The following is a 13,251-nucleotide window of genomic DNA, read 5'->3' on the forward strand; positions in this document are numbered from 1 at the left end:
AAACTACAGTTAACCATTTAATATAGCTCGGCTGTCTCGTGGCAATAACTGTAAGGCCTCTCAACTATAAGAGTTGCAACGAGCTTCTGCTGAATTTTTGAGGGTTCTAAACTTCTGTTATAACAAGGCAAGTCTCTTTTCTAAAAAATCCTCGATAGAAGTATATTACGTAAACTACGTAGATGCAAAAGGAACCCTCGATTTTCATGAAAATTTTCAAGAAAATTAAATTTTAGCTCCCCCGAGCACATCAGTCCAGCGAGGTGACTTATTGTGAATTCCACAGGGTTCACCGGTGGTCCACGCTTCGAATAAGTCCGCTGTATATTTCCACACTATTTATTCATCGTCGTATGGAGCCGTAAAAGGCGCTTGTTATTACGAGAAACGGTAGAAACACGGTTTATCGTACGGACATAAACATCTATGACGCTTTTCAGACCAGAAATTTTTAGACATTCCTTCTTTATTACTTTTACTTTGCATATTATCAGCCAAGGAAGCATCGAAATTCTAATCTTTAGTAAAAAGTCTGCGACATTATTATCAGCGAAATGCCAAAGTGGAAAAGAATTGAATTGTTCGAAAAAGAAAATGAACAAGCGAATTCGTTGTTTTTCTAAACTGAACGACAACGCTTCGGGGATTGAAAATCGAATGTCTAGACGCTCCGTATATGGTGCGTGATTCGCCTCTCAATAATTCTTCAATTTTGTCTCCGAATAGAAGAGCAAAACGTTAGAAGTTTCAATTCTCTTACCTATCGGGGAAACGAAATCGCTTGTAAATTCTCTTTCTGTGAAAAGAGTACCTATTTTCGAACGCAGAATATTACCTTTCGCGGCACTGTTGCCATTTCAGATGTATTCGATCGCTGATACATTATGAAACGTTGCAATTGATAAAATTGCATGGAACGATACGCCTCCGTACGCGTTAATAGTCGTTCGAGGCGGTAGGGTACTTTATTCGCGTTACAATTCTAAAACTGATAAATCTAAGCGTAGACCGTCGCGCCGTAAAACCGTGCATGGTAAATAACATTCTATAAGTCGACGGGCTTCTCTTTTCGCGTCCATCAAAACATGGAAATGATATACGCAAGTTACTTTTACGCGTTTCCATTATCGCAGTCGTGCTGAAATGGAAATGCTAGCGAATTAATAAGGTTGCACGATATTAATCTGGACAGCCTAGAATTTTTCTTGTCACGTAGCAATTTTCTGCTTCGCACGTTTTTATTTCCGAAACTGTTCCATTACATGCTTTTCGATACCGATATTGAATTTATCTACGTTGAGCTCGTTTGATATATAAGTAAAATATAATTTATGGGTTCACGATAAGACATCAATTTTTATTTAAACTTATGTATTTTATTACGCGCGAAGTATATGGTTTTGTAAAATGTACTAACAGTACTTACCTGCCGCTGTAAATGCCAAACAAGATTCAATATTTGAATACATTCGAAGCACGAAATTATCAGAGCTCGGTGATTGTAATTGTTTATATAATTGTCAGCCTGGAGCGTATCCGCTTCGAGGCGAGCGACGTAATAAAGTCATTTGCGCGCAATTATAGCGATGGTCTTCAGTATTTACCAAACAATTCGAATTACGCCTGCTATCGATTGACATGCTCCTATAAACGCGATCTAATTACTGAAATTGCACATATACATATACTTTACCGGTATATTCTTTACAAAAACAGATCCCATAAAGTAAAAAATTTCGTAAACGTGCGAATTAATTGAAACACGAAAGGAAACGTTTTACTTTGCTGTAATAATGATCGAGGCAAAAGGTCGCCGCTACGAAGCATCGCGTGAGCAGCGTTTTGCTCTTAGTTTCCGTCACCTTTGAACATCGAACAATAGCACGGAGATACAACCGCATTCTCAATTATTCTTTTGCATCTCGTCACGCAACTCCGTTGGCAGGTTTATCGTCACGTCGAGCTGGCACCGGTGTGTCGCGAACGCGAGCCTTCGTTCGCCAGTTACGTACGCCTCCATGTTTATGTCCGCGGGATTGTGTTCCGCGAATATGCACGAGACCGTTTATCAGTCGGATTTATAGCGAAATCTTAAATTGTCCCGACATGGGATTTTACTATCTAATCGAATCGTCGGTGACACTCGGTCTATATGCCTTTCCAAGTAAATGAGACCGTTTTTTTTTTAAATTATGTGGTACTGTGCGTCCGCGAGAAGTTAGCTAGCGAAAGGAATGCGAGTTTGATTGGTACAATTCGTCTTGTAACTAGTTCATCGACGGTCCACGATCAGAGAAATTGTCCGGAAGGAATAGAGGATGTTCTAATTGAGCAGAAGTATTCCGCGAGGAATTTTTACGGCGCGACAACAATGCAGACAACGGGGCCAAGATGTGGCGTCGTTTCGCGGTTCCACAACAAGTACTCGAAGAACAAGACGCCTCGCTGCTCGCAGAATTACCCTGTTACGTTTGCAAGCTCGCAGAGAGTCGGGAGCACTCATTCTTCTTTGAAGAAATAGCGAACTTTCTCGAACGCCTCCAACTCTGTCGCGTCTCTGTCAGTCGTTCTCTGTGCGCCCCTCACCCTGTCCCTCTCTTAGCTACCACCCAAAGAGAGTTGCGCAAAGTTGGAGCATCGCTTCGTCTGTTCCATCTCTCTTCTTCCTCGCTTGTACGTACAGGATATAGTTGTCCCTATGAAAAGCTTACCACTGGTACGTACCGACTTTCATCGTGGATTAAGATCTCCGAAATTCGCTCGCGTTCAAGATATACGACCCGAAGCGAGTCGGGTCGCTGCGTCGAGCGTACAGACGCATACACTAGCACACACTCTGCCTTCTCTATTACGAGGAGCGTCTGGAAAATTAGGATACGATTAAAACATCTACGAAACTGCCGTTGGGAAATTGCGGAACGCGTCGAGGCAAAAAATTTGAGAAACGATGACGATATTCCGGAATTTTTAAATTAAGATCTGCGAGGAACTTCGATGAAACCAAATTTTATCCGAAAAGTTTTTTCTACCGAAATATTAAAATAGGGCACGCTGTAGATCCCGGACGAGTCGTGTTCGCGCGAAAGATTCAACCGGACAGGAGCGAGACCAGGGTTGAACGGTCTTTGTAGAGGAAGTCACGGGGCCGTGGCACTTTATTGCAGTAGTGTTTCAATTTAGCACCCGTTAAAAGAGTTTCGGTGCTTTTATCGCGAAAGTTCCGCGCGGCCAGGTAGAAAATAAGGCAAGAAAGCACGGTCGAGTCGAGCAGAACGAGGTTAGAGGACAGGCGGCTAGGTCGAACTCGGAAAAGAGGAAGAAATGGGATAACACGGTACCGTGCCGTGACGAGGCACGAAAGACGAACTCGCGCCGATTAACACCTGCCCGCGAAATTAACTTTCTATTGTACTAATTGCCCGGGGTATCTCCTCGTCGGTGTTCCAACTCGACGTTCTCTGAAACGACATCGTTCTGGCCGCATATCGAATGCAATTCCTGTGCAACGCGAGCCACAGTAGCTTCAATTTCACTCGTCTCACTGCAATTCCGATCAGTCAGAATTTTGTTATACCATAGAATGCGATATTAGCTGTGGAAATTGGTGGTCAACTGCGAAATTTGTAGAAAATTCAGTGCTTAGGAGCCATCGACGTCGTTGGTGAACGAATTACCCGTCCACTATACGATCGATCGTCGAATGGCGTTAATGCGCGGAGGAAACCGACGATTGGGAATATAAGTGCGATTTTGTGTCAGACGAATCTTATCGATTAATTGCCTCCGGAGTTGCGCTTCTACAAGTTGGCGGTATGGTCTGGGGATAATGTTTAGGGACCGACGTCATCTAGCCCCTGGCGAATTTCGATATTTCTCCGGCCAAATTTGCGGCTGAATTAATCCGTTTTAACAGGAATCCGGGGCAAGATAATGCGCCAGGTCCCGCGATAACTGTTCGCCACCGGCGTGTTAAAGCTCGCGGAAAGTTCGAAGACTTGGAGAGATATCCGCCGCGGAGCGAACGTGTACGTTTATCGGCCGAAGCTATTCCGCAACTTTTGCCCCAGAGTTTCCCGAAATAAACTTCTACCCGACGCGACGTTCGTTCACGGCGAACGTGCTACTTTGCATTCAATTTCCTGTCTCATGGTTTACCTATCGAACAGAGAAAACAAACGATAAAGTTGACTCGACAAGTTTCCTATCTCTTTTTTCGCCGGATTCGAGGCATTCCGCCCCGTTCCGGACAGAAATAAAACAGTTTTCGCGAAGAATCGGTGAGGGCCGCGAGTGAAACGTCGATCGCAGGTTCACGATTAATGTTTTATTGAATGTATAATTAGAATTTAATATTTACATTGACTCCATTTAACTCGGACGAGCGACGTCGACGATCGCGTACGCGTTAAGCTCGAAATCTGCGACGAATCTCCGCTCGTGATCGGAATCGATTCGTTGTATCCTGATTTCTCTGTTCAGAGAAATCGTCGAACGTCTGGGAGATTCCGGGAAGCGTCGCGACGCGTACGCCGTCCGTCTCGAGTTCACGCAGCAACTTATATCCTATGTGTGTACACAAATACAGGGTGTTCCGATTTAATCTTCCCCATTTGACAAATTTTACTGTGTTTCATTTTTTAATTTAGCTATGGTGCATAACACCAGAAAATTGAACGACCTGTAACGTGGGAGTCGAAGGAGAAGTAGGGCACGAACGGTGGGACTCGAACTCTTGACCCTAAGATTGATGAACAGACGCTTATCCAACGAGCCACCATCGATTTCTTGGTGTTATTGATTCCTTTTCTGTTCGAGTACGAGGGACCAGATCTGACAGTAATATTTGAGTTATTCGAGGCATCGTTGCATATATTTTTATTTCGATTTAAAATAAACGGAGATCTACGATAATAATAACGATAACTTTATACAAGAAGTAATATTTTCGCCTATTAATTTCTTCCAAATTTAAGAGTGACATTTTTTTAACACGTTGATTGCTGTTTAACCGGAAAAGGTAGTCTTGAAATCCCGAAAATACCACGGCTCGGGACAAAACCGCACCGACCGCACGATATCCCCCTGTAATCACGTTGAGTTTTATCCGAATCATTTCCCCGAATAACCAGTAGTTTGGAAGGTAATCGTGTGGAAAGATTAAACCGGTACGCCCTGTATATGCGTGCTTTTCGCGTACGTAACGAATATATATGTATTTATACATGTATAATGCACGTACGAAGAAAACAATTCACTCACCACGCACACGAAAAGATATCGACGAGTGAAAAGTCGTCCTCGAGCCGGGAGTTCCCACACGCGACAGAAAGTAGGACAGAAAGTGGAAGGAACTTCCGGTTCGTACGAGCCTCTCGACGTCACATTCTCTCACCGTTCGCAATACCAACGTGTTTTATCGCGCCGAGTCCTAGATCAATTCCAGAACAAGAGGATAATCGTTATTCCGAACGCGCCCACGGTCTCTCGAGGCAAAGAAATTGTCAGATTAAAGGGATTCCGGGGGCCGGATAGGGCAGCGGGGGAAAACAAGTATTGAAAATAAAGATCCTGGCCCGCGAACGAACCCTCTCGAGGAGGGTGCGCGAGTCCTGGAGTCTCTCGCGACAGACACCAAAGCCTGGGGAACACAAAGTTTGCGACGTGCACACGAGGGGGCCGCGAGGAAGGCGTCGATTCGTAATTTTCTCATTTTAGAGTTCACGTACACGTACACGGACGAGTCAGGCTCTTCCTTGTGGGCTCGAGTCAGAGTTATGGATGGAAAGACGACCCCCGAAGGTTTGCACGATCCTCGGAGTCGTCCTCGTGGAAGAAGGTGGACCGGGCTGTGGCGCCGCGACTAACGACGCTCGTTCCCGCGTGTTCAGCGGTGATTCACGTCGGGTAAAGGCTGGTGAAACTCGGTATCCTCCAGCTGACGGTCGCTAACAGGGACACTAAAAAGTTGCTCGCCAAAATTGCTGGGCTAAGGTTCCTTCTGTCGCCGCCGTGCATCGCCGCCGGTTTCTCCTCCTCTGAAACCAGATTAGAAACCTCGATTTTAGGAAATCACTTTTTAAGCCCGTTTTTAAAGGTTGTAGGCTTTTTAAAAGATTGCTAGATATTCGAGATACAAAATGATCTTCGTAGTTAGGGGTCGCTGGCCTAGCTGGGGACCTTGAGAGAGGGAGAAAAGAGAGGCTCTCGAAAAGGAGCAACGAGATGCCCTCGGGGGCGACTACCGCGTTTCAAACGAGCTCCAACCGCTTGCATGCTGCAAGTCGAAGCACGAGACCAGACTTTCCTCGTTACTTTGTCTCTCTTTTGCGACATTCAACGTTGCAGTCCGATCACGTGCTGGACGATCTTCAGAGACGCTGGGCTCTGCTTGTCGTACCCTTCGCTAGCCCGGATATCTATTAAATCTCTGAAATATCGTCGCTTTTCTGTTTTATTTACTATTATTTTAAGAACCCGTAGATTTTCTAATTTCCAGTAACAATCGGGATAGCTCTCGGAGGGGATTAAAGTGATTTCGCTTACCCTCGATCACGTGAACCACCACGTATGCAGGTTTTGCGTTGCTCGGCTCGCACGTGTAATTTCCTCCGTGCGACGGCTTCGTTTTGTTGACCATTAAAATCGATCCACTCTTCGTCAGCTCGACTTTCACGCCCGGCTCCTCGTCGTAATTGATCATTCGGCCCTGACGATACCAGAAGACGTAAAGGGGCGATTCCGCGGCTGCCATCAGTTGACACTCCAGCCGAAGGCTCGAGCCTTGCTTCACATGTAAATCGGGCGCGCCAGGTATGATCGAGTACGCTTCCGTGATTTTCAAGCGCACGAAGTTCCGTTGCACCGGATGCGACGTAACCTGAAATTTCGACGCGACTAGTTGCTTCGTCAGGATTGCGGCTTGATTATCGCGTATGCTCCGCGACGTGTAAATTTACGCCGTGGAATCGTTCTAGAAGACCGTCCTAATATTCTATCGGAAATACTACTCGCGAGCTTCTGATAGGGGAAGCTCGAGACATCGTTCGGTCTTCTCGGTGAAAATTGTGGCATGCTGTTAATCGTCATACCGCACTGGGTTCACCAGAGAACCATCTCGTTATTGCAGTAGTAACTCGTTGACTCGTTTAAGCATCTATTTTAGCTTCCATTAATTTTATGCAGTTTTAAGAAATCAACTTTCTTCACTCCTCAACTAGACAGAGTTCTTAAAGTTACTCAGAGTGTTGTTCTTATGGCTCGAATGAGGGAAAAGACACCTTTGATCTTTTCTGACCTTAAGCTCCTATTGACCCGTATTACCATTATTCGAGATGACATTTTAAGTGATATTTCCGATACGTCGCGCGACCGGAAATGTTCGGTTATTGCGATTATTACGTTTCGTTAATGGGATACGAAAGGAGTAATTAAAAAATCGCGACGCGGACACGCGTGCATTTTATTCGTGTATTTAGAGCGCGCCTTCGTTCTGTTTTCTGGCTTTGTGCGCGTAGAAAGAAATGTTTCATAAAAGTCAAAGTAAAATTGCGTCGTAAATTTAGTATACGGTCACGGTTTTACGGCCGAGTGAATGATATGCACGGCAGAATGTTGCAGGGCAGGGAAGCTGTATCGCGGCAAAGAAACGCGCCTTTTATTGCGCGTGGGATTCATTGCTGAGTATACCTGACACTCGTATATACCCGCGTCCTGCAGAGTAACCGCTCGTATCTGAAGTGCCCAATCAGTACTCGAATGCATTACGACGAATCGATTGTCGATCGAATGAGTACTAGTGCCGACGGTTAATAACCGCCTGCCGTTCCGCTTCACCCATGTGATCTGTAACAAAAAAACAAGCAAAAATCACGATGAAATGCGTATACATATATTTTTTATCACATTTCGCAGACATAAATTGGTACATCGCCTATGAAACGTGCTCGAGTAGAACGAGACTGCTTTGATCCGTGCAGAGTCCTGTCTGATAATCGGATAGTATACGCTGTAAGACGCGTTCCAAATAATTTGGGGCTGTAAACGAGTAGTGGCGAGATACATGTTAAAAGCGTTAGGCCATTTACGGTAACAATGTATAGGAAACAGCGCGTATTATATCAGGCAATGAGAGGGGGAGAATAAGCCACGCTTGCGTCCAATATTAATTACGGAGAGGCCATTAGCGTACCCTAATTTCGGGGCAATTTTCATTGCTGACCGTACTGACCGCCAAGCTTTACTCAATTTGTCCGACATCCGTCTCTACGCTGCCGTATCATCTCAGTATTCCTGAAACTACCGTCTTGATTATGGTGTGTCGAATTCACTGTCGATCTAATTTCCTTACGGCGAGTATCGAGTGAATTTTCATTCGTGCTGTGCCATTTCAGGTTCGTTCGAATTATTTTATTCACACGTTCACGAGCAACGGGGGTTATTTATAACAAACGTTTTAATAAAGCGTGTCAAAGTGTCGATCATCGGTGGCCGAAACGTCATTCACTTTGAAGTTCATTGTTTGCTCGATTCAAAAAACCTTTACTGCGCAACAAGCATTGTTACAGGAAATACGGGTTATTCAAAAATTAATTTCTGTAAAGTCTATTAAGTTTTCGTGTTCCTTTGTATTTACGTCCTGGCGAAATCACGGCATCAGTATTCTTTCAGTTGTTCGTTACACGAACGCACAGATTATGAAAAAATGAGAGAAATTGACTTTAAAACAGATTTCACGAGCATGCGAGTCAAGCTCGGCTCGTGCTAAACTTGCGGAAGTCCGCGTGCATGTTGGAGTACACGCTATTCGTAATACTGAAAGCAGCAACGAGTTTCCTGTGAAACAGACGCAGCTCGACTGCAAATATGTATATCAAAAGTACCGTGGCACGGTCTGAAACTTACGACGAGCCACGCTCCGAATTTTCGTGAAGCTCATGCATCACCGGCTTCTATTAATTCTGTCGAACGAACGAGCAACGCGACATCCATTTTTTGTTTCCCCGGTTAAACGACGATGCCGATGTAATTCGATATTAATTCGTGTTTATTTCATTTACCCGGCATCGCGTTACGATTCTACGATCCGCCACTTTATTCTCTGATAAAATAAACCAACCCTTTGACACGAAACGGCTCGTGAAATTTTAATTTGAAAGTTAATTATCGATACACGCGTTTATTATTTTAGTAAACGAGAACGAAATGTACTTGTTTGCTAGGCAGCGTTGAATATCCATGTAAATGAGAGTCGAACAAGAAAAAATTACATCACAAATTTCAACATCCCATTTCGATACAAGAATTAAATATGTCACAAAGTAAAATCCATTTATTTATATTCTCTCTGTTCGGAACTAACCTGACCAAAATCGTTTCCTCTCGCGTGTAGTATGCTTAGAATTCATGTCTTTGGCTCACCGTTTCTGCCCGTAAATATGATCGTCTAACCCTGTTTCTCTATGGACACGGTTGGCTCAACGTGACACAAAGGTGGATCTTACACCTCTGTCCTCAAGTGTATAATGTCTTCCACTCAGATACACGTATCTACGCAACGCGATACGCCTTAACTCTGGATTCCATGCCAACGACTCTCGCAGCACGCAAGTTGGATTCCTTCTGTCCATTCCTGTCTTTCGCCCCATTAAATTCTCTGGTTCCATCTCGCAAGTTACACCTAGCTATTTCATTATCATACCCGCTCTTATCCGCTCGATTCAACTATTTGGTCTTTCATACACTCGGTTTAAACCTCCACCAAAGCCATCTCTTTTTATTTCAAATAGAAATTCTCGAGACGCTGTTATTATTGTATTATCTCGAAAGGAATTACCATTTTCATCCCTCGAAAGGCACGATCGAACGTTAAGCAAGTCTCACGGTCGGTGATTCTCGATTCGTGTTTGCGCTTTAACTAGCTAACTCCTTCGTCTTCCGCAAGACGCTCGAAAGTCGGATAATAGACGTTCCAATCAGAATTAGATGCGATCGTTATCAATCAATCTATCCCTGGTTCGTAAACCGCCTACAATGACCCGCTTTAATGCTTAGCCCGCTTTAATCGTAGTAATTGCTGCGATTCCATCTAATTCGTCCGAAGGAAACTAGTTCCCAAGGATATGACACTCCAGAAACCGCCATAATCCTGGATGCTTCCTGTAATCCTGGATTTCACCTGAAAAGGACCTATCTCCTTGTGCCTTCGTACGATTCTGAATCCAATATTTCGATCGAATACACACCGCTCGCGCGTGTATATGTGTGCACCCGACTTTCGCATTTGCCAAGTTGCTACGAGTTATCAAGAACTTCAGTTTCCCTCGATCAGCAAGAAGTTATGCGAAGTTTGTCGGTGTCTTTCCGAATACATCGGACACGAAGTTGAAAAGGCAAAGACAAACTCTCGACAGCTAGCCCTCAGTCGTTTTAATCGACATCGTAGCCAACTGAATTAAGTGCAGGTTTGTTTGCAACTTTCGTCGAGTCCACTTGCTATATAATTCGGTTAGTCTAGCAAGAAGCTATCGAATTAGATACGCTTGATCCCCAGATAACCGACATAGAATCGAGTTTTCTCTTTCCACTTCTTCCGCGTAGATCTTTCATAGCGAAAAAACATATATTTTTCTTTGTAGGGTGGAGAATTTCAATGATAGCCGAATTAATTGCGACGGTTTCTGGCCAGTGTCCCAATTCAGCATAATATATTGCCCGAGGAGATCGTGGCTGATATTCGGATCTATTAAAGCCCTCGGCGATATGCAAATCGCGTACGACGCTAAAACGCCGACTTCATTACGCGACCTCTAATTTCCTTTGACATTGTTTCAACCATCGGTCTTCTTAGACGCGAATCGGGCAACTGATGTTCCGAGAATTCTCGGGGGAAGCTATTAAAACGTTCTGCAACAAGAAAGTCTTTGTATAACGCTACCTGTACGTACAGTGCACGTACAACGAACGCAGATGTGGATCTACACGCAGCTTTTCGAGGGGAAGTGGCACTACCAACACCGGTGAAAGCTTAATTGGAAACGGTTATCCATAGCATCCTCTCCTCTAGCTTCACCCCCACTCTCCATCCTCCATTCTTAATCTCTCGAATGGGAATTGCCATGAACTCGTAGAGTATGTCTCCTCCGCGATCAAGGGATAACGTTATGGTCGCGTTTCGTATCTGGGCTGGATCTTAACAAACTAGTTCGGAGAGCTAAGAGCCCGTTCGACGGCGCCATTATAGCCGGTGGGACGTTGCTGAAATTTCGCTTCGGTTGAATTATATACTAATTATGATAAGGTTTCCTTGCTTTAGGGGAACAAACAACCGAACACCAGCGCAAACACGCTTCAGCTTATTTGCTGATTAAACGTTTCTTTAAATGTAATTATACAGGGTGTTCGGCCAACCCAGGGAAAAATATTAATGAGAGATTCTAGAGGCTAAAATAAGACGAAAATCAAGAATACTAATTTATTGATTGAGGCTTCGCTGAAAAGTTATTAACAAAATTATTAATAAAACTTGTCCACCAATATGAATTTTTTCCTCGAAAGTGCGTAGGATTTCGCGGGTATGTCTACTCACCAAAAATGATTGAAATTGACCCCCGCAACTGAAAATAATTTTTTCAGAACGATTTAATAAAATTTGAAAAATTTCAGTGAAACATATCAATGGTATGGTCAGACATTTTCGGTAAGGAATTTTTTTCTCGAAACTGAGTAGGATTTCGAGGGTATGTCTATTGACCAAAAATGCTCGTAATTGACTCCCGGAACTGAAAATAATTTTTTTAGAAGGATTTGAAAAAAATTTTTTTCGTCGAAAAATTTTCCGGCCAATATGGAATTTTAAACGTTAATAACTTTTTAATGAAGCCTCAATCAATAAATTGGTATTCTTGATTTTCGACTTATTTTGGTCTCTAGAATTTCCCATTCAAATTTTTCCTAGAGGTGGCCAAACATCCTGTATACGGGGACCCCATAGAAACGTTTACAAAATAAAAAAGTCAAAGCGCGATTCGATCAAATACTCGTTTGTTGAGAAAAATCGCTTTGCAAGCTCGAATCGTGTGGCGCATTGATTCCTTCGTTTTTTTTTTTTTTTTTTGAATAGTTGTCGAATTATCAATATTTATTTTTGAAACGGTTTTCGACGCGAATCGAATTTTTGATTTAAAATTTAACGATTTCGCGATGAACAAAGCTGCAAATACTTTAATACAGTTCGCGACTCGAGCGTAAAATAAAACCACTATCCAATTACGCTGAAACAATTACTATCGTCGCCCGACGCGCGCTCCACATAATTCGCTCGGGAACATTGAAAGTTCAGCCGGTTATCAGGGGAACGGTTTCAAAAGTATTCCAGTAACGAGGAAAGTTTTCTCGCTCGCCGTTGAGAAATCGCATACACACATACACGTACCAGCGCGAACAAAACGCATGTGGTCACGTGCTGTGTGCATTACGATCGTCGTAATTTCGGGAAAGCAAACCCCTTTCAAAGGGTTAAGGACGAACATGTCGTGTCTTCGAACGACGAGTCTTTCGATTATTCGGTCCACCCACGGTTCAGGCATCTATGCATCCATGAAATCGACGAAACTGTTGCAAACTTGCGATTGGGGAGCGAAACAGACATCGATCTGACAGATTACACCGCCGAGACTGCTTTTTCGTTTTAGCATTCGTTCCGCAATCGTTCAGGTTCCACCTGAGAATCGATGTTGAGTCAGATACGATTTTCTTAGACAACAAACTTGATCTCTTAGCTTCAGTTGCGAGAATAAGACAGAACGAAGACAAAAGGAGGTGATTACTGCACACGCGCTTAGCCGACTCTCGTTCCACGGACGCTTTAATTTCTCAAAGTGCTTATTGTGTACAAAGTTTAATGAGGTCAGCTTGATAAGTATTTGTTCAGCAGTCCTGCGCAATGGTCTTTGCGAAACAGTGGTGGTCGAACGAGAATACACCTCCGTAAGAACCATCGTGTAGCAAAGTTTCCGGAGGTCATTGTATTACCTTGTACTTCATCCTCTTTCCGTAAATTCCAAGCTTGAGATTTCCTTCGTGTCTGTAGACACGTTGGGCATAATCGTTTCCTACGTTTAATCGTTTAATTGCCGAGTAAGGAGGTGAGAAATGCCTTACGAGATAATGCTCGTGTACTACAATACTGGCTGTAGTGTGTTTCTCTTATCTAACGATGGCGCTGCGGGGATTACGCTGACAGCGTAAAACGCG

General features: G+C 43.7%; 1 protein-coding gene across 1 annotated transcript in view; it reads right to left on the minus strand.

Moving 5' to 3' along the window:
• Nucleotides 1–4,283: 4,283 nt before the first annotated feature.
• The window catches only part of LOC143341679 (limbic system-associated membrane protein), a 69,243-nt gene continuing 60,275 nt past the window's right edge, over nt 4,284–13,251 (minus strand). Inside the window, exons 4-6 of the mRNA XM_076764700.1 lie at nt 7,687–7,842; nt 6,544–6,877; nt 4,284–6,035 (exon numbers count right to left, since the gene is read on the minus strand). Coding sequence (XP_076620815.1) covers nt 5,896–6,035; nt 6,544–6,877; nt 7,687–7,842 — 630 coding nt within the window. The 3' untranslated portion in view covers nt 4,284–5,895. The remainder of the gene's footprint in view (nt 6,036–6,543; nt 6,878–7,686; nt 7,843–13,251) is intronic.

This window comes from Colletes latitarsis, chromosome 5, assembly GCF_051014445.1.
Source record: "Colletes latitarsis isolate SP2378_abdomen chromosome 5, iyColLati1, whole genome shotgun sequence".
Lineage (NCBI taxonomy): Eukaryota > Metazoa > Arthropoda > Insecta > Hymenoptera > Colletidae > Colletes > Colletes latitarsis.